At 62.6% G+C, this 27,246-nt stretch overlaps 3 protein-coding genes across 7 annotated transcripts; 2 read left to right on the forward strand and 1 right to left on the reverse strand.

The window, feature by feature from the left end:
• The first annotated feature begins 4,452 nt into the window (after positions 1 to 4,452).
• FGF22 (fibroblast growth factor 22) lies at positions 4,453 to 9,366 on the forward strand. 3 transcript variants are annotated; one of them, XM_037823884.1, is made up of 3 exons: positions 4,453 to 4,666; positions 6,393 to 6,496; positions 7,314 to 9,366. In XM_037823884.1, the coding sequence occupies exons 1-3, from the start codon at positions 4,453 to 4,455 to the stop codon at positions 7,482 to 7,484; spliced, it is 489 nt and encodes a 162-aa protein (XP_037679812.1). In that variant the 3' UTR covers positions 7,485 to 9,366. The 3 variants fall into 3 exon arrangements, with proteins under 3 accessions (XP_037679812.1, XP_037679811.1, XP_037679810.1); XM_037823883.1 differs by lacking the exon at positions 7,314 to 9,366 and adding an exon at positions 6,571 to 6,901; XM_037823882.1 differs by having other exon boundaries at positions 6,393 to 7,424.
• Positions 8,488 to 23,981, reverse strand: RNF126 (ring finger protein 126). Of its 3 annotated transcripts, XM_037823878.1 has the most exons (11): positions 15,361 to 16,014; positions 15,189 to 15,269; positions 14,506 to 14,543; positions 13,205 to 13,263; positions 12,843 to 12,906; positions 12,308 to 12,552; positions 10,839 to 10,907; positions 10,698 to 10,767; positions 10,269 to 10,362; positions 9,914 to 10,029; positions 8,488 to 9,790 (listed from the first exon to the last, which is right to left on the reverse strand). In XM_037823878.1, the coding sequence occupies exons 1-11, from the start codon at positions 15,368 to 15,370 to the stop codon at positions 9,641 to 9,643; spliced, it is 996 nt and encodes a 331-aa protein (XP_037679806.1). In that variant the 5' UTR covers positions 15,371 to 16,014; the 3' UTR covers positions 8,488 to 9,640. The 3 variants fall into 3 exon arrangements, with proteins under 3 accessions (XP_037679806.1, XP_037679808.1, XP_037679807.1); XM_037823880.1 differs by lacking the exon at positions 15,189 to 15,269 and having other exon boundaries at positions 15,361 to 16,004; XM_037823879.1 differs by lacking the exons at positions 14,506 to 14,543; positions 15,189 to 15,269; positions 15,361 to 16,014 and adding an exon at positions 23,823 to 23,981.
• On the forward strand, positions 21,293 to 25,515 carry LOC119525250 (REST corepressor 2-like). The gene is made up of 2 exons (XM_037823885.1): positions 21,293 to 21,636; positions 24,651 to 25,515. Exons 1-2 carry the CDS (start codon positions 21,434 to 21,436, stop codon positions 24,844 to 24,846), a joined length of 399 nt encoding a protein of 132 aa, XP_037679813.1. The 5' UTR covers positions 21,293 to 21,433; the 3' UTR covers positions 24,847 to 25,515.
• Positions 25,516 to 27,246: the final 1,731 nt, after the last annotated feature.

The following is a 27,246-nucleotide window of genomic DNA, read 5'->3' on the forward strand; positions in this document are numbered from 1 at the left end:
GACACACAGCATGAACTTTTGGAAGCCTGGAGTGAAAGCCCAGGTCGGCCCAATTCCCATCCCAGAGCCCAGGGACAGCTGGAGCTGGGTGGTCGGGTTTCCTGGTCCACTCCCGTCTGCCTCGGTTTACCTTCAAGCCCACAAGGGCAGGGCCGGGGTGAGCAGGAAGTGGCAGGAAGAATGGATTAACCTCTGTCTTCTGCTAAATGAGCATGATGACAAATGGAATGAGATAACCAGGTTCTCCAAGGCTGCAGATCCTCAGGGGTGGGCAGAACCAGAGCTTAGGGTCAGAGCTGGAAGCACGCCACCGCTCGTCCAGTTGGGGAAACTGAGGCCAGAGAGGGGAGGAGCCTGGTCTGGGAGGAGCTGGCCTGGGCAGGATAAGAGGGAGCCGAAAGAATGTTGGGGCAGGCGGAGCACACCCAGCCCTGGAGGGCGGCAGGGGACAGTCCACGCAGGTCCTGGGGACTTCTGCTTGGGCGGCCACCTGCGCCTGCAGCTCAGCCCTCGGCTTCCCCTGCCGTCCCCCGGGCCCGGAGTGGGGTGTGGACTCCGGCCGGCAGGCTCTTGACAGCACATTCCAGACCCAGTCGCCCACGCGGGCCGGGGCGTGTGATACCAGCGGCCGGGAATGTTTGCCACCAGCAGCCGCGTCTAAGCAGCCTCCCCTGCCCCGGGGAGCCCCAGGCCTGGGACCTCAGACCCGACTCAGTCCTGGGGTCACCCTCCAGCCCTGGGCAGCTGAGTCAGCCAGGCCTGGTCCCCCAACTCGGAGAGACACCCCCTCCCTCCTCCACAGCCCGGCAGCACCAAGGACCAGGCCAGAAGCTTCTGGATTCCCTAACCTTTCCCTAAGCCTCGCTGTTCCAGCTACGCGGTGTGACGGTAGACCCCCAAACCCGTGTTCTCCCAAACCTGGGGCCCTGAACTCCAGCGGTGGGAGTCACTCTCCCTCCAGTTTTCATTCACACCCCGGAGGAGCCGTGGCCAGGGTTCCGGGGCCTGGCTCCTCGGATGCAGTAGCGCACATCTGCAATTCAACCCCGGCGTCCCCTCCCCATGGGGAAAATGTTAAGAACACACAATCCAGCTGGAGACAGAGGAGCGAACACAGAGAACAGGGCGTGGCAAGGCTGCAGCTCGGGCAGCGCCAGGTCCCGGACACGGCCCTCTTGTCCTACATCACATTGGCCAGATTCTCACCCAAAATGTTTCACCTGAACCAAGAGCCCTGAGACCTTTGGACGAGTCTGAGGGGCCTCTGGCTGGGACCCTGCGAAGTGACCACATTAGGAAAGGCAAAGAAAAGCAGGAATCCGGGTGGAAGGAGGCCACGTGTGCTCCATGGGTGGCTTCGAGCCGCAGAAGCGCATTTTCTGAGGGGCCGGGGAGCCAACGGGCAGGGCCGTGCTCCGGCCAGAGCCTGCTCCCGGCTCCCGGTGGCCGCCTGCTCCGGCCGTGTCCATGGCCTGTGGCCACGTGGCCATCTCCTCCTGGCGCTGTAACCTCCCCCTGCCTTCCTCTTACAAGGGCCCCGCAATGGCATTTGGGGCCCGTCCTGAAAATCCAGGATCACCTTCCACTCTGGACTTACCTGCATTTGCCTTGGCTCTTTTCCAAAGAAGGTAAAATCTGCAGTTTCCAGGGACTGGGACGTGGATATGTTTCGGGGGAGCCCCCACTCAGCCGGCCACGGGGTCCAAGGAGCCTGGACACCAGAACACACCACGTGAACCCTGGCCGAGGTTTGGGATCAGAGAAAAAGGCTGTTAAAGGGCACACTTGTGGGGGCCCGGGTCTGAGGCTGGAGACGCAGAAGGAGCTGGTGTGAAGCCCACACACGCCGTGACCGCAGCCAAGGGGCACCGTACCTGCAGCGCACCCCGAAACGTCCATGTGTATAAAGAGATGACGCCTTGAGGTGGACTATCCACACAGAGCAGTGCACAAATCGAGAATACGGCTGGCCTGGAGCCCAGGAGCCCCTGTCCCTCCCAGCCACCGTCCCCCAGGGCCACACCCCCAGGTGATGCCTCACCCCAAAGGCTGGTGGTGCCCGTTCTGGAACATCCACGAGCAGACCCCCTTCATGTCAGCTCTGCAACCATGAGATTCTCCCCTGCAGTGGGGCCTGCTTTTCCGTGGCCGCGTCGTGTTCCTGGCAGAATGCGCCGCAGCTCACTTTCCCGTCCTCCTGCTGACGGAGGCCGGAGGGATGATCGGAACGAGGGAGCCAGGGCAGGTGTGGAGCCGCTGTCTGTGCTGCTCGTACGGCGCCTGTGTGGGTTCGAAGTCGGTCAAAACAGCACAGTGAGCGGCCACTGCACCCCCAGCTCGGCGGCCGGAATAAAAAGCAGACCCCCACGAGTGCTGGCAAGGACGTGGGGAGGCCGGAGCCTCGGTGGGAACGTCCAACAGAGCCAGCACGGCTCCCAGAAAGATTACCACGTAAGCCGGCGACTCGGCGCCTAGGGCTGCACCCCGGGAAATGAAACACACGTCCATGCAAACGCACGGACACAAATGCTCCTCGCAGCACAATTCACAATACCCTAAAGGTGGAAGCCCCCCAAACGTCAACCGGCGGGTGACAGAGAAATCGTCCATCCACGCAGTGGGTATCACCCAGCCGTAGAAAGGACGGAGGCTCCCACACACGTCGCGACACAGGCGGGCCTTGGAAACGACACTGGGGTAAGGAGCCACACACAGGGCCACGCGTGCTGTGAGTCCACCGACAGGACATGTCCGGAAGAGCCAAATGCACAGCGACCGGAAGGAGGTTAGCGGCTGGGGCAGGGGTGGGGAGTGACTGACCAGGGAAAGGGGTTTCCGTCTGGGGTGGTGAAAATGTTCTGGAACTAGAAAGAGGCGGTGGTGGCACGAATCTTAAGGACTTACTAAGACCCACCAAGCTGCACACTTTAGGTGGGTGAAGGGTGCGATATGAGAATCACATCTCGATCCAGCTGGTCCTAAACAATCGGGCAGCTTCTGGGGTCAGGCGCTTGGCCTGGCTCAGCCGTCTCCGTCCTGACACCCTAACAGCTGCCGAAGGGACCTGCGTTTTCATGGAGCAGGGTCTGCGGAGGCCCTTCCTGGGGGGTGGGGTGAGGGGGTGCTGTCCTCCCAGGACCCCCAGGAGGGGAGGCCTGGGTTTCTGGCTGGAGAGAAGGGGGCGGGTGTGTACTCGGCGTGGGTCTCTGGGTCACCCCGCTTTACCCCTGGCCACCCCGTTACTGGCCCATGGTACAGAGAAGGAGCTGAGGCTCAGGGGGGTGACAACCCCGCATGGGTCCCTCAAGCTAGCTTCCTGGCTCCGGGTGTGGGGAGAGGGGACCCCCCACAGCCTGCAGGGCCCTCTCCCCATCTCACTCTCAGGGCAGAGACACAGGTGACACCCACCTTCCCCCCACCCAGTGTGAAGAGGGAGTCAGGGAACCCTGAGGCACCAGCAAGCATCTGGGTGTCCGGCCAGATCAGTTACACCCCCAGAGAGCCAGAGAGGCCCCCGGGGCCAGGCTGGTTGCCACATCACCCCCGTGCTATTTGCGTGACGTCCAGGGTAGCCATGGGCCTGGGCAGTCAGGAGTGGACGGACGGGGCTGGGTGTTCCCAACTGGCCAGTGACCCCTGTGGGATCTGAGGCTGTGAACCCCCACGGCACTCACCTCTCGGGGTCAGGTGAGGGATGGGGGAGATGCTGGGGACATGCCTGGGCCGGGAGCCTTGCCCAGGAGCCTTGCCAGTGGCTCTCCTTGGCCACTGGAGGGAGCCACCCATGGCGGGGAGGAAACGGGGGCAACCGCGGCTGCCCAGATTGGGGGACGGGCCGCCAGCCGGTCAGCACCCACCTCCCTGTCCTTCCTCCCGGGGGCCCCCAAGCATCCGGCGGGCGGAGGTGGGGATCAGCCGCGGCAAGCGGACAGACCCGGTCTCCTCGCCCAGAGCCTCGGCCTCTCCCTGTCTCTCCATCTCGCTCTGTTTGTCTCTGTCTGTCTGTCTCTGTTTGTCTCTCTGCCTGTCTTTCCCCACGTCTGTGGGCCGCCTCTCCCGCACCCCCGCACCCCGGGCCCATCGCGCCGACCCGGTGACTCACGGGGCTCCCCGCCCGTCCCTCCCCGCAACACAAACAACCCGCGCGGAGGCCGCGGCGCCCCGAGGCTCCCCATTGGCCCGCGGGGCGCTGGGGGTGGGCCCGGCCGCGCAAAGGCAGAGCCGCGGGGGCGCGGGGAGGCGAGAGCCGGCGGCCGGCGGGGCGCGGGGGCCGGGCGCGAGGTGCCGGGAGCCGGGAGCCGGGCGCCGGGCGCGAGGTGCGGGGAGCCGGGCGCGAGGTGTCGGGTACGGGGAGCCGGGCGCGGGGCGCGGGGCGCGGGGAGCCGGGAGCCGGGCGCGGGGCGCGGGGAGCCGGGAGCGGGGCGCGGGGCGCGGGGAGCCGGGCGCGGGGCCATGCGCCGGCGCCTGTGGCTGGGCCTGGCGTGGCTGCTGCTGGCGCGGGCGCCCGGCGCCGCGGGGACCCCGAACAGACCGCGGGGGGCGCGCAGCTACCCGCACCTGGAGGGCGACGTGCGCTGGCGGCGCCTCTTCTCCTCCACCCGCTTCTTCCTGCGCGTGGACGCCGGCGGCCGCGTGCAGGGCACCCGCTGGCGCCACGGCCCCGACAGTGAGTGCGCTCGGGGCGCCGGGAGGACAGCGGGGCGCCGGGGCTGGCCAACAGCAATGGCAGAGTGATCATAACGATGCGCTGGGCCCCGCGGCACCTGCCTGGGATGAGGGCTGGGGTCCCCGAGACTCCTCTGGCTGAGGTGTCTCGACCGGGTTGCCCCACTTTGGGAGCCTCAGTGCCCTCACTGCAAATTGGGCACGATCTTGGGGGCGGAAGGCTGGGCAGTTAAGGCAAGGGACGTGGGGTACACTCCCAGCTCAGGCCTTTGCCTAGTGACCCCAAGGCTGGGGTCCTCAGGGTGACCATTCGCAGGGCAGAAACTGGGGCTCCAGGAGAGCCCAGTTACGTGAGGAGGGGCAAAGCCGGGGCTTGAGCTCAGGACCCCCCCACCCAGCAAAACCAAAACCAAAGTCAGGACCTGCCTGAGTGGGGGACTCTTGTCTCACTTTCCAGTCACCCCACTTGGCAGGTGGGGAAACCGAGGCTCAGAGCCTAGGGTCACACCGGGGGGGGGGGTGCAGAACTGTATGGAGCTCAGGTCCCTGTCCCTGCTGCCCTGCTGTGCCCCAGCACCCAGCGCAGCAACAGCAGGAGCTCAGCAAAGGTGTGTGGAATGCGTGTGGCAAGAGGCACTGGGGCAGAGAGGAGGGAGCTGGGGACAGGTAGGGGACCAGGGCACTGGGGGACCCCTGGGGCCTGCCTCGGTTTGCCCACAGCTCCGAGGCCCGGGCAGGGGCAGCTGGGGAGGGGCAAGCTCAGGGCTGGCCGCCGCGCCCGACTCACCTCCATTAGCAGGTAATGACCCCCTGCCCCCCCCGGCCGCTTTCATCTGGGCTCCCAAGGCCCTCATTAGGCTGCACACGCCGAGGGCAGGTGACGGGACAGGCCGGGCCCGTCGGGCAGTGGTGGGCACAGCCAGGCGGGGTGCCTCGGTTTCCCCATCTGGGCAGCAGGAGGCAGGGCAGAGTCGGAGCACCCTCCTTAATTAAGATGGTTGTTAATCGGGTGCCTCCCGTGTGCCGTTCTAAGCACGGGGACCCGGTGGGGACCGAGGCTGACTGCCCTCTCGGGCCCAGTGCAGAGGGGAAAGCAGATAAACAAGTGAACACGCAACAGGGCGATTCCAGAGGGGGCCACACAGCGCTCCATGAGGGCAGCTGCTCCGCAGGGCCGCTGTGGCCAAGCAGAGGCCCGGGACGGAGCCGGGTGTGCTCCAGGGCCTCTCACAGACGTCATCAGGCAGGGCACCGGGAACCACAGCAGGATGGGGAGGCACGGAGACTGGACCCCAGGCTGACTGGTGCCCTCTGGGGATCCAGGGGTTGATTTCAGTTGCTCCCCCCGGGGATTCCCCCCCACACACCTGGGGTCTCGGGACAGGGTGCTGGGGAGGAGGTGCCTTCCAGACCAGGTGTGGAGCTGAGCAGCACGGGTCGGGTTTGCAGACGAGCAAGCTGGGGTGGAGTGGGGTAGGGTGGGGGTCAGGTGGGGAGGAGCTCAGCCCCATCCGAGGGTGAGTGTCACGCTGCGCAAGCTGCCCAGTATTGAAACACTCCCACGGGGCAGGCAGTGAGCTCCCCATCACCTCGGGCATCCAAGTCTGCCCCAGATTAGGCTCCGTGTCTGGGTAGTCACCGCATGGGAGACAGCAGCTTGAGCCGGGCAGGACTCGCCCAGGGACCGCCGAGCTAGACCCCAGCCCCCCACCCCCTGCCGCCCCCAGGCATCGTGGAGATCCGCTCTGTCCACGTGGGTGTCGTGGTCGTGAAGTCTGTCCACAATGGCTTCTACGTGGCCATGGACCGCCAGGGGCGCGTCTACGGGTCGGTGAGTCCCCAGCGGTCGTGGGCAGGCCGGGGTCCCCGGAGCTCAGGGCCCCCCTCATGGCCGACCCCCCACAGAGGGTCTACACGGGCGACTGCAGGTTCCGGGAGCGCATCGAGGAGAACGGCTACAACACCTACGCGGCGCGGCACTGGCGCCACCACGGGCGCCCCATGTTCCTGGCCCTGGACAGCCGGGGCGTCCCCCGGCGCGGCAGCCGGACGTGGCGGCACCAGCTGTCCACCCACTTCCTGCCCGTCCTGGTGCCCTGAGGCCGCGAGGGGCCCGCTGACCGACATGGGGCCCTACCTGGACGGAGGTTCTGGAAGGTTCCTCCTGGTCCGGGCATGTTGTGGTTTCCCTGTTTCCTTGCAGCCAAGGGTGCTGGGCCCCGAGCAGGTCCAGGAAGGCCTGGCCCCCGGTGGGTGAGAGGACCCCTCCAGGCCTGGGGGTGGGGCTGGGAGGCTGTGCCCTGGGGTCGGCAGGGTCACGGCCCCCAAGATGCAAATCCAACCCCAGAACCTGTGACTGTGCCCCGCCCACGGCAAAGGGGACTTGCAGACGGGATCAGCGGCCCGTTCAGGACCCCTGACCCCAGGACTCACAGAATAAACCTGTGCTCTGGGCCCGGGTCTGGGGACTTTGGGGGCAGCAGGGTGGAGGGAAACACCTGTGTTCTCTGAAGTATTCAGTTGTAAAAAGGCAGTCTTCAGCCCCTCCACCTCTAGGCTCCACCACACAGACAGCCCCACACAGCCCAGCCCCGTGCCTCGGTTTCCCCTTCTGTGAGACGTGACTGACGCCGCCTTCTGCCCCACAGCTTAGGCCCCTCCTGGGCCAAGGTGGGACCCACTGGGTGCAGGTGTGTCCCGGGGGCAGGGTGAGCGCCCTCAGGACTCCCCACCCGGTGCCCCCCACCTCCAGCCCACGTGGGGACGACGGCCACCAGCATCCTGCTGCCTGGGGCCGCCCATCACAACAGCTGAAATAAAACTGTCGTTACCAAAGCTACAAAGACACGAGGAACTAGAACCACACGCACTGCTGGCAAGGATGGGACACGGGGCAGCTGCTGGGAAGATGGGTGCAACGGGCAACGCCTGGATATACCTGCACCCCCTCCGCCCTGCGCATTCAGCCCACAGAGGCGAGGGCTGGCTGCAGCCCCTCACTGGCCGCCCAGCCCTCTGACCCGTGCAGATGAGCCTGCAGTGCCGCCAGGGCCAGGGCACAGCGGAGGCGGGGGGACCCTCCGGCTTCTCTAACACACAGCGGAGAGGCTTGAATGACACAATCCTTCCCTGGCAGTTCTGGGGGTCAGGAGTTTGCTGAGCTAAAATCGAGGCCCTGCAGGGCCAGTTTCTTCTGGGGGCTCCAGGGAGAACCTGCTTCCAGCTTTTCCCAGCTCCGGGGGGCTCCTGGGCCCAGGGACACTCCTCTGCCCGCGAGGCCAGCAGCAGGCGTCTCCTCTTGGACCCTTCCTCTAAGGGCCCCCAACGCTCCAGGAGCCTCCCCCATCTCAGGGCCTTTGCTTCATCCCACCTGCAGCCCCTTTGGCCAAGTGAGGTCCCACGTCCCAGGTCTTGGGGAGTCTGGCCCTCAGTCTGGCTCCTGCGGTGACCTCAGAAGTTTCCCGGGTGACAGGAGAGGCTCCGTCTGTCCCCTGTAGTGTGGCCACGCGTGTGACCGCTTTCCTGGAGACTCACAGAAACGCCGACACTGGGAGAACCTGAGCCCTTCGCCCCAGTCCAGTCAGCTCCAGGCAACCCCTCCGGGGCAGCAGCCGCAACCCCACGCCGGGCACTCACCCCGGGTGCCCTCCCTGTGGCAGCACCTGCGGCAGCACAAGCTACCACCAGGGATGGCTAGATCCAGGGCCCACCAGCTCCACGCACCAGTGTGGACAAACCAACGGACACACAATGCGGAAGAGACACGCACAGAGCCCAGGGCAGGCAGCCGCATGGACGAGGAACAGAACAGCAGAGTGCAAAGAGTGTGCATTTGCTCATTTTGAAAAATGAACATTCTAGAAGGGTCCACAATAAATGAACATGAACGGTTCCCGGGGGGGTGGGGGGCACTCCTGGTTATGTCCACACAGTCTGCTTTTGGACCACGCGATGGTCAGAATCTTTACAGATCACGAGAATGCTGTGGCCCCAGGCTGCTGTGCCCACAGCGGGAACGGGGCTGGGGGTAACCGGGAGGCCCCGGCCCCGACACCGCAGCCTGGCTCTGCTCCTGCACCGTCCCTGCACGCTGCGGGGGCTCCCGGCAGTGACAGCGTCCCAAGGCGAGCTCCGAGGGTGCTGCGGGTCGGAGGACTGGGGGCGGCTGCGCCAAGATGCGAGGCCGAGGACATGCGAGACCCCCGGACGCAGGCCGTCTCCATGGTGTGACGTTCTGCGCCTCGGTGCTGTGCTGCCATCTTCTCACTCACGTTGCAGGATTTGATGTCCGTGATTCGGGTCGGGAATCCTGGGTTCGCTGAGCTCCGGGGGCAGGTGGGGGTCGGCTCGGCCTTCCGGCCCCTGCAGGGGGCATACACCAGCACCGCACACCCCTGCTCGCCGCACACTGGTGGAAGGAAGACACCGGACCACCTGCTTCTCTGAGTTGCTGTATTTTTAAATAGCTTTCAAGATACATGTTTTTTCCCCTTTAAAAACCGCCCATCGGGGCAGCTCTGTCCTCAGTTCCTTCTGGTCGTCCTCGTGGCCCGAGCCCCCACACGGCCAGGCCCACAGGGTGGATGGGGCGAGGCTGCCGCGGGGCCTGCCTGGCCATGACCCTGGCTCGAGCAGCTCTCCCAACTCCACAGATCATGTGAAAAATGGCTTCTTAGGAGCTAAAACGTCCATTTATTTCAAAGCAGCAATAATTTAAAATTATAAAAACCTTTCCGCTGTTGAACATTTGGAGGGCAGGTTAGAGACGTGGGGCCAGAGGGAGTGGGGGCACCCAGCCGGGCCTGGAGCCTGTGGAGTGGACATTCTGGGCTGGCCGGGCAGGCGGGTCCCCGGGCCCTGGCCACAGCAAGCAGGGGCCTGCTGGGACTGACCACGGAACGGGCCCCGAGTCCGCGGCAGCCCTGGTGGAGCTGAGGGATGGGTGGATGGGTGGGCCCGGCCGGAAGGTGGCGGCTCAGGAGTGGCCGGCCGCGTTCTCGCTGCTGGGCGAGCTAGAGGAGGAGGACGAGGAGGACGAGGAGAAGCTCACGCCTGTCAGCCCTGGGGGGTTCGTGGCCGTGTTCTGTCCCGTGAGGCTTTTCCGGCACACGGGGCAGCTGTCGTGCTTCATGGGACGGAGGCAGAGGGTGGGGGAGGGCTGTGAGGCAGGGCCCAGGCCACACACCCCAGAAGGCCAAGGGCTGTCCTGTCCACCCGTCTGTCCGCCCACCCATGGCCCAACGCTCACCTGCTCCAGCCAGGGTACGATGCAGCCATTGTGGAAAAGGTGGTTGCAGGGCAGCTGGCGCACGCTCTCGCCCAGCGTGTAGTCGTCCTTGCACACGGGGCACTCCAGCCCAGAGTCTGCAGGGGCGGGACAGTGAGTGGCCCCACGGCCCCTGCGACTCCCCATGGAGCTGCCTACTGAGGGTCCCGTGAGGAAGTGCTTGGCACAGACCCCCCCTCTGGGAGTTCAGGGGCTTCTCTGCACCTCAACCCAGGGTGCCAGGAGGGCCACGTCTGTGTCTGTGCTGGGGCCCGTGCACCCTGGACGCTCGCTCGGCCCCTGGCCCCAGGGCAGGTCTGGCGGCGCAGGAGCGTACCTACGTGCTCTTCAGTGACGGGGACGGTGGGGAGGGCCTGGATCTTCTCTTTGTCTGCGGGTGGGGGGCCTGTGTTTTCAAACTGATTGAGGAGCTGAAAGACAAGAGGCGAGAGTGCGGGAGCTGCCTTCGTGGGCTCCTGCCTTCACTCCACCGGGCCTGGCCACGGGAGCGCCTCCATCCTCGGAACGCAAGGCTGCGTCAAACCTGCAAAAGCATGGGGGCGGGTCGGTCCCAGCCGGAGCGGCCCCTGCCCGAGGGTGGCATGGCTGTCCCCCGTCCTGCGTGCGTCGGGCCCTCGGGAGCTCCCACCACCCTCACACAGCCCCGACACGCCTAGGGGCTCCCACCAGGCGGAAACCCTGGTGCACGGCGCATCCCCAGGGCCCGCACACAGGGACAGCAACCCCCAAGGCGGTCATGATGTACCTGTGTGATGATGGCGTCCAGGCCGTTGGCGCCCCAGGCGTAGTCCATCGGGTTCGAGTGCAGGACACCCCTGGGGGCAGAGAGGACCGGTTACAGCACCGGGGGTGGGGGGTGGGCGGGGCAGGGGTGCCCACTACTCACCAGGGGCCCAGGCCCAGGCTGGGGATGGTGGCCGGGGTGATGATGCCGTTGACCAGCTGCTGGATGATCCTGAGGAGAGGGACAGGGCCTCAGGCTCACAGCCGGGCCAGGAGACGCTGCTCCTAGAACTCACCCTACGGTAATTTCTAGAAAACTGGCAGATGGGGCACCAGAGGGAATCCAGGGCGGTCTCCTGAGTCTGGATCCCCGGGGCCCAGACTCATCCGTCCAAGAGCAGAGATGGGCAACTACGCCCAACGCCCCTGTTTTTAAACGGCTTCCCAAGCTTGGTCCCGGCCATCCTGCTCAAGCCACTTGGCTCCCTGGAGCACCCCCAAGGCTCCACGAAGGGACGCGTTATGTCCCGGGGAGCCCCTCAAGGCCTGACGGGAAGGATGGGGCAGCAGGCAGCTCGTGGGAGGAGGCCGCTGCAGCACGGGTCATGGAGAGTGAGCCCTCAGACGAGGCGCAGGGCCACAGGAGGGCAGAGGTGCTGAGGGAGGGCCACGCGGCCTCCAAGATGGCAAGACGCTCGAGAGCGCCTGCGCATGGCTGACGGGTGGGACGCTCATACTGAGGGCCCTGCTCTCGCTCTGACACTGCCATGGGTGGGGTGGTCCCGGCCCAGCCCCTGGCCAGCAGCCTCCCCTGGGCCCGCCCGGGGCCTCAGAGCTTCACAGAGACTGTGCCGGAAGCGAGAGGCAGGCGTTCATCAAACGCCTCCATCACATGGGTGGTCGTTCAAACCTGGCCGCAGACAGGCAAGAGGAGGGAAGACGCCACATCCACCCAGGAGGGGCGTCACAGAGAAGGGCCTTCTAGGGAGTGGAGGGTCCCGGTGGATGCGTGTTTACCCATCCTAAGCCCTTGTGGGGCGTCCTGCTGCCCCGCTAAGGTTAAACAACCAGGCAGAGCACAGCCCATCCCGATGTGAGTCCCACCCAGGACGTCGGTGGCAGAAGGCGAGGCACTACGTCTACTGCAGCAGGACCCCTCCCAGGCCCGCCGGGCATGGCTGCTGCCTCCAACCGGCGTCCCCCAGCGTCGGGACCCAGAAACCACCACTCAGGGGCCCTCAGCCCACCAGGACAGGGCTCGGGGCGCACTCACACGGGGGGCACCAGCCCCCCACCCCCGGCCCAGGGCGGTGGCCCTGCTGATCTGAGCAGCCCCTCCCTGTAGGGCATCTGTGCTGACACTGGCCTGTCCCCTCCCTCCCGAGCGCACTGGGGACCGTCCTCCCCAGGGACCGGCTGACACCACACCGTGCCCGTGGAGCCTTCTGGAAGGGCTCTCGCCTTGGGCTCTGCTTCTAGGGGACCCGATTGGGCTGCAGACCCGAGGCATGGGCGGGTGTGGGCGGCTGCAGGGCAACGCCCAGAGGCTGCCCCCCCAGATCCTAGAGATTGGATTTAGGAAGGAGGCATCCCCTCGTCTCAAAGGCCAGTCCTCCAGGGCGGGGGCCTCACCCTTCCAGTGTCGGGACACCCTCGTGCCGGCCCGTGGTGCGCCGAGCCGTGAGCCGGGCCCGGGGCTGCCGGGCGCCATAACGGTGCCGGGACTGGTGCTCACGCTCCCGCCGGCTCTCGGGGTCCCTGGCATCCTCGGATGGTGCCCCAGGGGTAAGTGTGGGGATCTCAAAGCTGTCGTCAAAGATGCCGAAAGCAAACTGCCCATAGCCCTGGGGCAGTGCGAACAGGTGCTGGTCCACATTCTGTGGGGACGAGACGACAGTGACCGAGGTGGGAGCACATCAGCCAGGGGCCACCGCACACGGGGCAGCCCCATCTGCAGCCCCTCCCCAGTCCGGCGCAAAGTCCCGCTTTAGCGACAGCTACTATGGGCCGCGGCAGATGGGGAGGGGGGGACCCCACTAGTCGTCGTATTTTTACCCCGGAAAACACCTGCAGCTGCCCCCTTAGGGCCTCGGGGAGGGCAGGAGGGCCCCACATGACGCACACAGAGAATGGCAGGGCCTGGGAGCCCCCCACGCACCCCACTCACCTCGAAAGGCTGCCTGCTCTGGTCCGGGGGTGCTGTGGAGGGGGCAGAACTGCTGTCCGTGTTCCTGGGGGGAGACAGGGCATCAGCAGGAGGGACCGGCAGCCCCCCAGCCGCTCACTGGCCTCGTGTGTCAGGGAAGCAGGAGGCGTGACCCTGAGCACGGGTCAGCCCTGGCCAGCCCTGCCCCACAGGGCCGTTACCCCGATTCACAGATCAAGGAACTGAGTACAGAGACACAAGCGGTGGCCCGAGCCCTGTCCGCCCCAGGGTCCCAGGCCCAGATGCCTGGCTGGCAACGGGGGGGGCCAGGGTGTCTCACCCAACTGCCAGCCGTGCCCCACGCCCCGGCCCCGTGGCATCACCTGGTCTCTTCTGGAAGCTCTTCGATAAAACCAGACTCGCATCGCGGGCAGATATAATCCTGTGGCAGAGAGAGGAGAGGGAGGTGAGGCTGAGCACGGGGTTCCGGGCAGCCACGCCCAGGACAGGGGCCACCACAGCTCCCACCTTGGCCCCGTACCCCATGGGGAGCAGCAGGGGCCGGGCGAGGCAGGGTGGGTGCCGCGGCAGGACCGTCACCCCACGCTGCCCCAGGCCCCAGCTGAGGGGATGGGCCAGAAGACCACCCTGGTCCAGCGCAGCCCCAAGGCACATGGGGGCCACAGGGAGGACAGACAGAAAGACAGACGGGGAGGGATGCAGAGCTGGCCCCGAGCGTGTGCAAACCCTGACAGCCAGGACCCCAAGGGCCCTCAGCATCCCTGGGGTCAGGGGCACAGCCCATCTCCTCTGCTCGGTCTCGCCGGCTGGCAAAGGCTCTGACCAGGCCTGGGCCAGGCAGCTGCTGGCAGGGCGCGGCACGCTGTCCCGAGACCCAGGGGATGGGAGGAAGCCGTGAGTGAGGCCCCTACGCAGCAGCTCGGAATGCCCTGGAAGCCGGGACCACAGCTGCCTCCCAGGCTGCAGAGCTGGCCTGGCCTCAGCCCCTCACTCACACACGGGCAGGTGCCCGGGGCCCGGAGGGCACAGTGGTGGGTGCTGTGGTGCCCAGGGTGGGAAGGAAGGTCCTGGGGTCCCTGAGATGGGGGCTCACACAGTGTCGCGGCTGTGCACGGGAAATGGCACTTAAAAGGGACACCGTGTGGAAGCACCAGTTGTGCCCAGGGCCAGGGCAGGCAGCGCGGGACGAAGGTGGCCAGGGAGGAGCTGGGCCTAGGGCACCGCTCTGGGGGCAGCCTCAGCACAGGCCCCACCACGCCTGCCTCTTCCTGCCGTGGGTGGAGAGCAGAAGAAGGGGTGCAGGAGGGGAGCTCAGGAGCCCTGGCACCGGGGGCAGGAAGACGCACGCCGGGAAGGGGCGGTGGAGAGGCTCCGGGGACCGCCCTCCACCAGCAACCGCGGCGCAGGGCCTGAGCCCAGAGCCTCAGAGGGGCTGGTAACGGGGGAGGCCGGGGCTCCCACTCTGACCCCCATGGGGCCTGCAGCCCGGCTCCTGGGGCAGCTGCCAGGGCCAGGGTGGGTGGTGAGCTCCGGGGCCCCAGATCTGGGGGTGGGGTCCGACCGCCCCTCCGCTGCTCCTGACCAGCCCCTGTGGGTCACTGGGGGCCGGCTCCGTTCCCACCCCTCAGGTGAAAGCCACAGAGGAGTCCCAAACAGGTAGTACCCGGTTTTTTCCTCCTCTTGTCACTTTCCATTCCCCATCTGGAAACAAAAACAGTTTTGAAAAGTCACAAATCGATGGCTCCAGCACCACCACCGCCACTGCCGCCGAGCAACCCCAGGGCAGAGGGAGAACAAGATTACTCAACAAAAAAATCACAAAACACACAAGGAAACCAGGAAAGAATGGCCCATTCAGGGAAAAAAGGAATTGGCCAGAAACCCATCCCTGAGGAAACTTGTACACTGGAACTATCAGTCAAAGATTTTCCATTAACTGTCTTAAACTTGGTGTGAGGTAAAGGAATCCCTAGACAAACAACTAAAGGAAAATAGGAAAATGTCTGAAAAAATAGAGATGGAAATTATAAAAAGAAAATAAACCCAAATTTTAGCGATGCAAAGTATACTAACTGAAATGAAAAACTCACTAGACAGATACGACAGCAGACTTGAACAGGCAGGAGAGAAGCTCAGTGAGCCTCAAGACGAGACAATCAAGATTATCGAGTGTGCAGAAAAGGAAGGAAGAAGGAAAGTGGACAAGAGCCTGCAGGGCCTGTGGGCGCCATCAAGCAAACTGACACACGCATCACGGGGCCCCAACAGAGAGAAAGGGGGCAGGGAAAGCATTTGAAGAAAGGGCGGCCAACACTTTCCCAGACAGCATGAAAAGCATGAACATACACATCCAGAAGTGCAACGAACCCCACGCATGACAGGCTCTGAGACATCTCCACCAAGGAACCTCACGGCAACCCTGAAAAACTCCAAAGACAGAGGATTCTGTAAGCAGCAGGGGAGAAGCGACTGGTCCCATACAAGGCATCCCCAGAAGGATGAAGAGCGGATTTCTCACCAGAGCCCATGGCGGCCAGAGGCAGTGGGATGGCATTTTTAAAGGCCTTCAAGAAAAAACTGTCAACCGAGGATTCTAATTCCACAACAACTGTGTTTCACAATGAAGGGGAACTTGGAAGATGTTCACAGACAGATAAAACCTGAAGGCGTCCAGACAAGAGCTGCCCCAACAGGAAATGCTGAGGAGAGTCCTTCAGGCTGAAATAAAAGGACATGAGACAGTAACTCAAAGCCCTAAGACGTTCCATGCAAACAGCAATCAACACAGCCACAGTGTCCACTGCCAGACAAAAGCGAGGTTCAGTCAAAAGAGGACAAGCAGGGCCGGACACGTGCTGATAGAAGGTCTGAGCCAGCAAGCAGACACTGCGATCATAAACACACACACACCTCACGGCAGACCCTGAAATGCATGAAGCAAAACTGACAGAACTGAAGGAGACACGGCTGCTTCCACAGCAACACTTGGGGCTTCAACATCCACTGTCAACAACTGATAGGCCATCTAGGCAGGAGATCAATAACGAAACAGACGACCTGAACGCTATTAACAAACTGTACCTAACACAGACCACGTGTTAGGCCTGAAATCACATCCTGTATTTAAAAATACTGAAATCACACAAACTATCTTCTCTGATCACAATGGAGTAAAGCTCACAACCAATAACAGAAGGAAAACTGGAAATTTTAAAAAACACACTATTAAACAATCAATAGGTGGAAGAAGAAACCACAAGGGAAGTTAGGAAATAACTTGACACAAACAAAAACAAAAACAAAATATACCAAACTTATGGGGTACTGCCAGAGCAGGGCTCAGAGGGAAATTTAGAGCTCACATTAAAAAAGACGATCTCAAGTCAGAGCCTGTTCTAGTTTGCTAATGCTGCTGGACCACAAAACACCAGAAATGGACTGGCTCCTACAAAAGGGGGCCCACCTGGTCACACAGTCACAGTCTCAAGGCCATAAAGTGTCCAGGGTAACACATCAGCAATCGGGTACCTTCACTGGAGGATGGCCAGTGGTGTCCGGAAAACCTCTGTTAGCTGGGAAGGCACGTGGCTGGCGTCCGCTCCAAAGTTCTGGTTTCAAAATGGCTTTCTCCCAGGAAGCTCCTCTCTAGGCTGCAGTTCCTCAAAAATGTCACTCTTAGTTACACTTGGGATACCTATCTTCTCTCGGCTTCTCTGGAGCAAGAGTCTGCTTTCAACGGCCGTCCTCAAACTGTCCCCCATCTGCAGCTCCTGTGCTCTTCTCAAAGTGTCCCTCTTGGCCGCAGCTCCCCTCAAAACATCACTCACAGCTGCACCGAGATCCCCCTGCCCACCAGCCCACCTATATGGCTCCACGATCAAGGCCCATCCTAAGTGGGCGGGGCCACACCCCCACAGAAACATCCAATCAGAGTCATCACCCACAGCTGGGTGGGGCGCATTCCAAAGAAACACTCAAAGAATTACAATCTAATCAACACTGATTACCTCTGCCTACACAAGATTACATCAAAGATAATGGCGTTTGGGGGACACAATATATCCAAATCGGCACAGAGCCCTAACCTCACAACTGGAGGATCTAGAAACAGAGCAAGCAGAAGGAAGGAAATAACAAAGACCAGAGCAGAGATAAATGAAATAGAATTACAAAAAAAAAAAAAAAAAAAAAAAAAATAGAATCAACAAACCCAAAAGTTGGTCTCTGAAAAGATCAACAAAATTGACGAACTGAAACTGACAAAGAAAGAGAGAGGGGACGCAAATGGCTAAATCAGAAATGAAAGTGGAGACATTACTACCAACCTTAGAGAAATACAAAGGACTGTAAGAGGAGACTATGATCAATTACATGCCAACAAATTAGAAAATCTGGATGAAATGGACAAACCCTTAGAAACATATCTAACCTGACCCAAGAAGAAAGAGAAAATCTCACCAGACCCGGAACAAGTAAAGAAATTGAATCAGTCTCCAGCAAAGAAAAGTCCAGGACGAGATGGCTTCACTGCAGAATTCTACCAAACATTTAAAGATTTTACACCAATCCTTCTCAAACTCGTAAACCATAAGAGGAGGGATGACTTCTTAACTCATTCTAGGAGGCCAGCTTTACCCCAATAGCAAAGCCAGATAAAGATTCACAAGGAAAAAACACAACTGACCAACATCCCTTATTGAATAGAGATGCAAACATCTTCAACAAATTACTGGCAAACCAAGTCCTGCAGCATACTGAAAGAATCACACACGGGACCAAGTGGGACTTACTCCAGGAACAAGGCCAGTCCAACCGAAGGAAATCGACCAGTGCACTTCCCCACACCAACAGGATGAAGGCAAGAAACATGTGATCTCCACTGATGCAGAGGAGGCAGCTGACAAAATCCACCATCATTTGATGATAAAAACACTCACAAAACAAGGACTAGGGGAACTTCCTCAGCATGATAAAGGGCATTCATGAAAAACCCACAGCAAATATTGCACTCCACAGGGAAAGTTTACAGCCTCCCCCAAGATCAGGAACCAGACCAGGAGGCCGCCGTGGCCACTGCCACCCGACGCTGTGCTGGAAGTTCCGCCCGAGCAGTCGGGCAAGAGAAAATGGAGCAGGCACCCAGATAGGAAGGAAGACGCCAAATCAACCTACTCACAGGTGACATGCTCCTCTATACAGAAATCCCAGAGAATCCTCACGAAGGCTAGCAGGACTAATAAATGAATTCAGCAAAGTTACCAGATACGAGATAAACATGCAGAAGTCAGCGAGGTGTCTATACCCCAGCAACGAGCAACCTGAAAAGGAAACCGAGAAAACAACTCCGTTTACAATAGCATCTGGAAGAATGAAATAACCAGGAATAAATTTAACCAAGGAGGTCAAAGACTTGTACACCGAAAACTACAAAACTGTAGTGAAAGAAATTAAAGACCTAAACAAATGGAAAGATATCCCACGCTCATGCATTGGAAGACTTAATACAGTTAAGACAGCAATACAGCCCAAAGCGATCTTCACATTCAATGCAATTCCTGTCAAAATTCCAGTAGCCTCTTTTACAGAAATAGAAAAGCCAATCCCCAAATTCATATGGAACATGGGGCCTGAAGAGCCAAAATTCTCTACAAAAAGAGAACAAGGCTGGAGGCCTCACACTTCCTATTTCAGAACTTCCTCCACAGCCACAGTAAATCGGTGCGGTCCTGGTTAGGGACAGAGAGACCCCCGGGACAGACTGAGAGCCCGGAGGGGAACCCGCCCACCACGGCCGCGGCCACTCAATGGGGAGAGAAGGGGCTGGGACAGGTGGGAATCCACGCGTGGGAGAATGAGTGTGGACCCTGCCCTCACTGCACACAGGACAACTCAAAATGGATCAGTGACCTAAACATAAGAGCTAATACCGTAAAACTCTTACAAGAAATCAAGGAGAACAGCTTTAGAATTTTGTGATAGGCAATGGGTTTTAGATTATACCAAAACCACAAACAACGTGAGAAAAAACGGATATACAAGACTTCATCAAAATTTAAAGCTTTTGTGCCTCAAAGGACATTACTATCCAAAATACATCAAGAACTTCCACAGCTCAGCAAACAAAAAGATGAACAACCCAATCACACAAAATGGCCCAAGTGCTGTGGGAAAGTCCGGCGGCTCCTGGGAGAGTCGGGCGTGCGTGGACCAGGGGCTGACCCGCTGGCACCCGGGCTCACGGCAGCGTCAGCCAGTGGCAGGAGACGGACGCGAGCTGAGGGACCGACACCGGCGAACGGGCACAATGGACGCAGCGCCTTCCCCCAGCCACGGGGAGGGAGCCCGACACCACCAGGCTCAGCGAAAGAAGCCACACCCCAAAGAACACGACACGTCCGATTCTAGCGACAAGCAGTGTCCAGACAGGTAAATCTACAGGGACAGCAAATTCCTGGGGCCGGGGAAGGGGAGGTCTTTTTGGGGTGACGAGAATGTTCTGGAAGCAGACACAGGTGACGGTTGCACACCTCCGTGAGCACACTAAAAAGTGCTGGACTGTGTACTTTAAGCGGTGACCTGTGTGGACCCCAGCTCGGTGAAACTGCGCTGAGACGCCCCACCCAGCAAGCGGATCACGGGCGGCCCGAACCTCCAGCCTCTCCGCGTCCTCAGTGGAACCCCATGCCAGGACTGTGGCCCACGCAACGGAAGCCCAGGCTCCGGGGTGCCCTGGCCCAAGCAGGGGAGGGTGCCGCCTGCCTGACACCCCAGCCCTCCATCCAGGGAGGGACCAGCAGCCGGGCCTGCAGGGCACAGCGTGTGCCCACATGCCCATGGGCCCTGCCCCACCCGGGGCCGGAGGCGGCCTGCCCTCCTGGACAACGGGCCGCTGGCCCCTGCCCCCCCAGCGGGCACCCCAACCCCACACCTATCTCTGGGGTTCCCAACTCAGAGCAGGGCACCCCGAGCCACTCTCCTCACACCCACTTTTGCCCCAGAACTGTCCAGCACCCCCTGGCAGCCAGGTCAACACAGCTCAGGCCACAGCCCTGCTGAGCCTTCTCCCTGTGGCGCCCCCAGACGCCGCAGCCTGTGCCGGCCGCCCCTCAACCTTGCCGGCTGGGCACCGCCCACCCCGGAGCCTGTGCCTGCCGTCCCCTCGGCTGGATCCTCCTTCCCGGATATCTACCTGGCTCGCCCCCTCGCAGAAGTCGGGTCTCTGCTCAAACGTCACTTCCCGGCTCCGAGCCTCGGTCTCCCCACCTGTAAACGGAGGATGACCTCAGCACCCAGGGCTCTGAACTCCAGCTGCCGCCCCAGATGACAGCCACACACGCGCTCCCCCTCCTGGTCCTGGGGGACCCCAGGGGGGCTCGGGCCTCTCCCATGGGTGGTGGGAAGGGGCCCCTCCAGGCACATCTGAGACAGCATCGTCACCTGCTTTCTAAACTCACAGGGCCAGAGGCAAAGAGGCGCGTCCACCCCAAGGATCACGGGTGGAAGGACCACCTCGCCGCGGGGCCCACCCCGAGACGCTGGGCTCTCTCCAGAGGCCCACACGGGGTGCGCAGGGGCTCCCTGCATCCCTCCCTGCAGCCCGGCTCTGGGGGCCACTGGCCGCGGTGCCACAGGGGTCAGGCGCAGGAGCTGAGCAGGGTCCCGTCACGGCCCAGGTGTGCTGCGGACCGAGTGTGACCCCCCGAGAGAGAGGCCTGGGAGGACACACACCCTTCCGGGCCCAGCCCCAACCCCAGCAGGGTCTCAGGAATACAGCCCCCCCCCCCCCCCCCAGCACCGCAGAACCGCCTTAACCCTGAACCCACAGTCAGGAGCAGCCACCTCTTCAGGGGCCCCAGGACACGTGTGGCACTGCCCTGGGCTCCCAGTCCCCGGAGGTGCGACGTGGCCCCCAGTGAGCGGCCTGAGGCCCTTGCCCCCCCAGTCTGCTTCTGGAACCTGTCAGCACAGAGAACACCCACACACACATACCACGTGTGCCCCTCCAGGCAAGCACCGAGCTGGGCATGCTTCATGGCTGCCCACACCCCCCAAGGCTCAAACAGAAGAAACTTGGCCCTCCCCACCCCTGCCCAGCTGTGGACCCCTAATGCAGCCCCTGGGGCCCCTACTGCACCAGGGCCTAGAGGAACAGGGGGGCTGGACGGGGGCTGCTGGAGACAGCACTGGGGACGGGGCTGCGTGCGGGCACTGAGCCCAGGGCAGGCCTGCAACCCAAAAGAGCAGCCCTGCCTACAGGCTCCCTATGGCATTCCCGGTGCCTGCCCCACCTCAGGGCTCTGCTCCCCTAACCCACCGCAGCACCCAGTGCCTGGATCCAACCCCCAATGCCTCAGCTTGTGCAGCTGTGAAACGACCGGAGGCACGTGACTGACCTCGCGTGAAGGGTGCACGGCGCCCGGCACCACCTCTGCCCGGACCTGCCGGGAGATCCATGGGCTGCTGAGAGGCCAGGGCAGCCACAACTGGCAACTCCGGGGAGCGCAAGCAGGCAGCCCAGGGGGCGTCTCCCTCACCCCACAACCTTCGAGCAGGAGCCTCCAGCCCCTGACCACCCCCTCAGAGGTGCTCTGATGACCACAAGCAGCTCAGGGCGTGTGGACAGACACCAGCAGAAGGGACCCTCGGCGCGGGCCAGCAGGCGGAGCCCCCAGGGCCAGGCAGGGCAGCACCAGCTGCCCACCTCGACCCACGCCGGCCGGCCCGGTGCAGCCCCTCTGAGCAGGGCAGCGAGCGAGGCAGACGATGACATCCCCGCCCTGCACAGTCAGACCAGGTAAACCCACACCCCCGGTGCATCCTGGCACCCTTGTTCCCAGGAGTGGCGAGTCTGGGCCTGCATCTGGCCTCCAGGGCCTGCGTGCCCAGCTCCAGCAGGCCTGCCCAGCTCCCGCCCCACCAAGCCCAGCTCTGCTTCCCTCACACATCCTGACAACTCTGGCCACCACCTGCCCCGGCCACTGCCCCTCCCCCTCGGGGGCACCCCGGCCACCACCCCCTGGGCAGCCAAGAGTCAGTACTACACAGATGAGGACGGGGAGGCCGAGCACCTGCCCAAAGCCACAGAGCAGCCAAGGGGAACAGCAGGCTGGGGCCTCGGGCTGACGGCACAGCGTCCATGGGTGGGCGGCAGCCTGTAGCAGTCCTCGTCACCCAGACAGCAGGCCAGCACCAACATGGGCAAGTCCCGCACAGGGCAGGAACTCTGCTTCGGGGCACGAGGTGGGCCGGGACTTCCCGGGTGCGCTGGCACCAGATTTGGAGTCGGCCTCCTCCCTGGAACACCCCGGAACATCAGGTGTGCTCACACCTGGTGCCAACGCACTCTGACAAGCAGCCGCCCTGCAGGAGCCATGACTTCACAAGGGAAGATGCAGGGCCTCCCCCAACCCATTATTTGCTTTCAAGGAATTCATCTCCATTCGTGATTAAACACTGGCTATCACTTGCCAAGCCCTGGCTCCCCTGACCACCCGTGAACTTTAGGAGAGCAAAGGCCGCCTCTGCCTTGTCACCTCAGGGCTCCCAGTGAGAAGGACAAAAAAAGTCCTCAAACGCGCCCAGTGATCACCCGCAGTTGTCAAGGCCCAGGGCCCCTTCCCTGGGCCAGGGAGGGAGGGAGCAGCACTGCAGCCCGTCCGCGTGCCACAGGCTGAGCCGAGTCTCACACTAGCTGCAAGAAGCCACTGCCACTGGGGAGGAAATAATGCAAACTGGCAACCAGCCCCCCCTCACCCCCAGTCACGGGCGAGGAAGCAGTCCCGGAGCTGGGGCACACAGGAAGCCGGAGGAAGCAAAGGCGAGACTTCCGGGGTGGAGAAGGGGGGCACCTCTGCTTTCACACGAAGCTTTCATTTTTCCCTCCTCCTGGGACCGGGGACGGGGACTCTCTGGCCCCTTCCTTCCCTGGGACCACATAATCCCAATGGGCTTCTCCGAGCTCCCCTCGGGCCCGGCCGTCTACCAGCAGCACTCCCTCCTCCAGGAAGCCCTCAGCTGGAAGGGCAGGCTCAGGGGTTCCGCCTCTAAACCCAGGACGGCCTCCAGTACTGCCTGCCCCAAAGGCCAGGGTGAGGACACCCAGACGGCACTCCAGGAGTCACTGAGGCCCCTCCAGGCGCTCCTCAACCACTGCCACGTGCTTCCCCAGGAGCTGGCCTAGCGGCAAGCGTCACAACCATGGTGGGCTCTGCCACTTCCCGGCTGGGCCACCACAGGCCTCAGTTTTCCAACTGTAAAACGGGGGCGAGTCTACTTTCCAGCCCAGGGAAGGCAAGGGTCCATCAGAAACACAGGTCGCCGGCCCCTACGAATCCGACCGGGGGCCTGGAAAGCAGCCCCCTCCCCCGCCAGTGACATCGGGCCGGGCGGGGACACAGTGGACTAAATGAGCAGCTGCAGGGTCCTCCTGGGGGAGGGGGGAGGCTGGCTTCCAGCGCCTTGGTGGGGGGGCGGCTGCCCTGCCAAACCCCGGCACCCTTCTGTCCCTAGAATCATCAACCTGCCCGGGGTCAAGCTGAAGGGCGCAGGTTCTGAACACAAAGGCCTGCCATCGGGCGGCTGTGGACCCCAGGGCAGCGCCTCGAGCCTCCCGGGCCTCAGCCAGGCCACCAGCGCCACACCTGCACCTGCCCCAGCAGGCGACGCCGCCGCTCGGCACCCGACGCCGCTGGGCGGGCGTCCCCGGCGCTGCTTCCGGGGTCTGACGGGGCCCCGCTGCCTTCCCGGGCCATGCCCGAGACCAGGCCCCGTCCCGAGCGGCGTCTCCGACCCGGGGTCACCCGGCCCCGCCGCGCCACCCGCCGCAGGCCCCGCCTCCTGCCCGGGCCTCAGTTTCCCCGCCGGGCAGCTCGCGCGGAGGGGCGGGCGCGGCGCCCCCGGCCCGGGCCGCGGCGCGGCCTCGCCTCAGACCCGAGCCAACAGGCCCCGCGTCCCGCTCGCCGCCCCCGGCCCGGGCCTCACCGGCAGACGCGGCACGATCTCCACCGAGCAGCAGTGGCAGAAATACCGTCCGGGCTGCGGCGACGCCTCAGCCATGGCCCCCGCCGCCTCCTCCGCGCCGCCGCCCCCCGCGCGGCCGCCCGCCGCCGGCCGTTTGCTGCTCCTTCGCAGGCCGACGCGCCCGCGCACGCCCACGCACGGCACGTACAGCACGCACGGCGTGGGGCGGAGCGGGCGAGCGGAGGAGGCGAAGGCGGCTTGCGCGGCAGCCAGCTGCGGCCCGGGGGGACGGTGGCCGCCGAGGGGCAAACCAGAGGCAGCCGCGGACCTGGGCGTGGCTTGAGCAGGAGGGCGGGGGGGGGACCCGTGAGGGGCGGGGCCCGAATCTCCTTGGCAACCGTTCTGGGGGCGAGGCTAAGCCCTGAGACTGCGGAAGAGGCCAGGGATGGTGAGGAGGCGGGCCGACTCTCCTTGGCAACCGGCTCTGGAGGCAGCGCCGGGCCCGGAGGCTACGGAGGAGGCCAGGGGCGGGGTGCAGGGCGGGGCCGAGTCTCCTTGGCAACCGGCTCTGGGGGCGGGCCCAAGGCCCTCAGACTGAGAAGCCAGGGGCGGGGCCTGTGGGGGCGGGGTGTCTCCTTGGCAACCGCCCCTGGGGGTGGGGCCAGGCCTGGAAGCTGCGAGTCTGGGGGCGGGGCCTGCATAGGCGGGGGCCAAGTCTCCTCGACAACCGGCTCTGGGGGCGGGGCCAGGTCTGCAGGCTGCGGGGGAGGCCAGGGGCGGGGCCTGCGCGGGGCGGGGCCGAGCCGTCTCCCCCAGACCCTGCCAAAACCCTCGCTGTTTGCTTCTCAGACCTCCTCTCCCGCCTTCCGCTGACCTCGCTGAGCCTCCGCCCCGCTGTCCACCTCCGGGCCCTCGCACAGGCCACGCCTTCTGCGCGGGACACCGGCGTCCGCCCCCTCGACCCGCGCGCGCGTCTTTGCTGACATGTCGCCGTCATACGAGGCCTTCCCCGAGCCCTGCCCTCAAAGCACTTACTTCCACCTGATAAGCCCCCCACGGAAGGGATATTTGTATCTCGCTCCAGCTGCACCCTTTGCAGGGCGTGGGTCCCGTGGGCGCACCGCTCTCCGTGCCTCAGTCTCACCCAGGGGACCAGAGAAGTCCTGAGGTCTGCGGCTGAGGTGCGCTGGGGCCTGACAACCCCAAAATAATCAACAGAAACCAGATCATCACCCCACGTGGGCCCGGAGCTGGCCTAATCCTGCATTCGGTTCTTTATTCATTCAACAAACATTTGTTGAGCCCCCACTACATGCTAGACCCGGGCTGGGTGCAAGGCCACACCAGGAAAACGACAGACCCAGGCCCGCGAGGAAAATGGGGGCCTGGACAGATCCCACAGCTGGGGGGTAGGCAGAGGCAGAGGCAGATATCCAAGTAACCGAGAAATAAAGAATTTACAAACGATTGTGACTATGGAATCATTATCTAGATGGTTTTCTTTCTATATTGCAGACTTGGGGAGACAGATTTTTGGATCGACAGGCCATCTGCTGTCCTGCTTCACATGTAGCATTAAACTCGTTGTCTCTTTGAAACCCCAGTGTAATGGTTTGGCTGTTGTGTGCATTGGGCAGAAAACCCACCGCTTTTGTTCTGTATCACCCCTAGCCTCATGAGGCTGAGTCAGAGGGTGGGGCCCCAGGGGTGGGCATTGGAGCCAGGATTTTGAGGCATGAATAGGAGTTGGTTGGAGCCTGCATACAAATGGTCTTGAATGTAAAGAGGCTGGAGACTTCTTTGACTGTCGGCTTCCTGTCCCCTTCAAGGCTCAAGGGTGACCCCAAGCCTTTCCTGTCGGACCACCAGAAAACATGCCAGCCAATCACAGGAACCCAGGTGAACCCAGGTCCAGGAAGGGGCAGCCGTGAGGGACTCGAATCCAAGCATCTTGTGCCCGGTTCCTGGCTCATTCCGTGCTGCAACATTCGTCCATCGATTCATTCGTTTGTTCCATAGACACTTATGAGGCATATTCTGTGTGGCACCTCAGGGTGGTGGTTAAAAGCTTTGGAGCTAACAGGCCCAGGTTCAAATCCCACCAAGCCACACACCGGCTGTGTGACTCTGGGCAAGTCGCTTGACCTCTCTGGAGCAGATGGCAGGTTCCTCAGAGGGTTTTAAGACTCGATGTGGCTTGGGGCAGGCGCGGGGACCCGTGGCACCCCCCAGACTCTGCAGGAAGCACGTCTCCCCCTTCATACGCCTGCTCCCAGCCCCAGCCTTCCCTCCATAAAATAGGGCTCCCTCCCGGTGAAGCCGCACCCTCTGCCTCCTGCCCTTTGCACGGAGCACATTTCCTCCCCTTCCACCGCGATGACCTCCTCCAGTCCGTTCCTGCTTCAGTGTCCTCATCTGTCACACGGAGAGCACACGGTGTGATGCCCACGGGTGAGGGTGCCGCGGGGGGAGCCCAGGGCTGAGCCCCACAGTTTCTACACCGTGGCTCCGGTGTGCAATCTCCGGCTCGAACGAGTCACCCTCTCCCATCTTCCTGCGTCAGTGTCCTCTCTGCCCATTCACTTTTCCAGATGAGCTGTGGGATCTTCTTTTTCTTCCCACGGAAGTTCTGAGGGGAATTGCATCGAACCTGAACCTGCAGCAAGCTGGTGCGTGGCTCCGTGGATCCACAGACCCGGCTTCAAATAAAGCCTCCGGGAGAGGCTTTCGGGGTCTCGGGGGCAGAGGAAAGCGGCCCCTCCACACAGGGAGAGCACGGAAGCCCCCGCCCCAGGCTGGCTAAAATCCCCAGGGCCTGTTTATCCAGCTCTTCCGTTTGCTTTTTACTCTTTTATTTACATTTTTGGGCTTCCGTGTTTTGTCGACTTTTTATTTGCATCCTTTGGTTTGTGTTGCTTTATTTCTATTCTTTGATCTGGGTCTTCATTCTTCACTTTGCTGTTGATACGTCTTGGTTCATGGCCTTTGTTTATTTTTCACTTCGCTATGCTTTCTCGTGTTGACGGTTTCTGTTTGACTCTGCGGCAGACACCTACCAGCTTGGGTTTTCTGTCTGCTCGCTCGCTCTGCCTTTGCTTGCGAGAGACATGGAGACACGTCGGTGAGAAGCACCAGGCCCCGCACTCCTCCGGGTCCTGCCGGAACGACCCTCCCCGTCTGTGCACTCGAGTCGCCACCACCCCACCCCACGAAGCCAGACCCCAGCCCGAGTCGCTCCCCTGCTCATCAAACTGGGGGTCCCAGGAAGAAGCCGCAGACCCATGGGTGCTGCCCACGGGAGAGAGGAAAGCTCCAAGGGCTTTGACAAACACGTCCCGTCACGCCCGCTGTCCCCGAGGTCCCCCGGGCGCCCCCTCTGCCCCCTCCCGGCCCCCCAAGGCCTGGCAGCCCCTCCCCTTTCACCGCCGCTTCCAGAATGTCAGAG

This window comes from Choloepus didactylus (genome assembly GCF_015220235.1).
Source record: "Choloepus didactylus isolate mChoDid1 chromosome 25 unlocalized genomic scaffold, mChoDid1.pri SUPER_25_unloc1, whole genome shotgun sequence".
NCBI lineage: Eukaryota > Metazoa > Chordata > Mammalia > Pilosa > Megalonychidae > Choloepus > Choloepus didactylus.

Excerpts from the sequence above, each read along its gene's own strand:
- FGF22 (XM_037823882.1), top strand. The coding sequence starts at position 4,453 with ATGCGCCGGCGCCTGTGGCTGGGCCTGGCGTGGCTGCTGCTGGCGCGG. Across the intron at positions 4,667-6,392 it reads CTGGCGCCACGGCCCCGACA|GCATCGTGGAGATCCGCTCT; the intron begins GTGAGTGCGCTC and ends TGCCGCCCCCAG.
- RNF126 (XM_037823878.1), bottom strand. Across the intron at positions 12,907-13,204 it reads GAGCTTCCAGAAGAGACCAG|GAACACGGACAGCAGTTCTG; the intron begins GTGATGCCACGG and ends GTCTCCCCCCAG. Across the intron at positions 10,363-10,697 it reads TGGACGCCATCATCACACAG|CTCCTCAATCAGTTTGAAAA; the intron begins GTACATCATGAC and ends CTTGTCTTTCAG.
- LOC119525250 (XM_037823885.1), top strand. The coding sequence starts at position 21,434 with ATGACCACAAGCAGCTCAGGGCGTGTGGACAGACACCAGCAGAAGGGA. Across the intron at positions 21,637-24,650 it reads GCCCTGCACAGTCAGACCAG|ACCTCCTCTCCCGCCTTCCG; the intron begins GTAAACCCACAC and ends TTTGCTTCTCAG.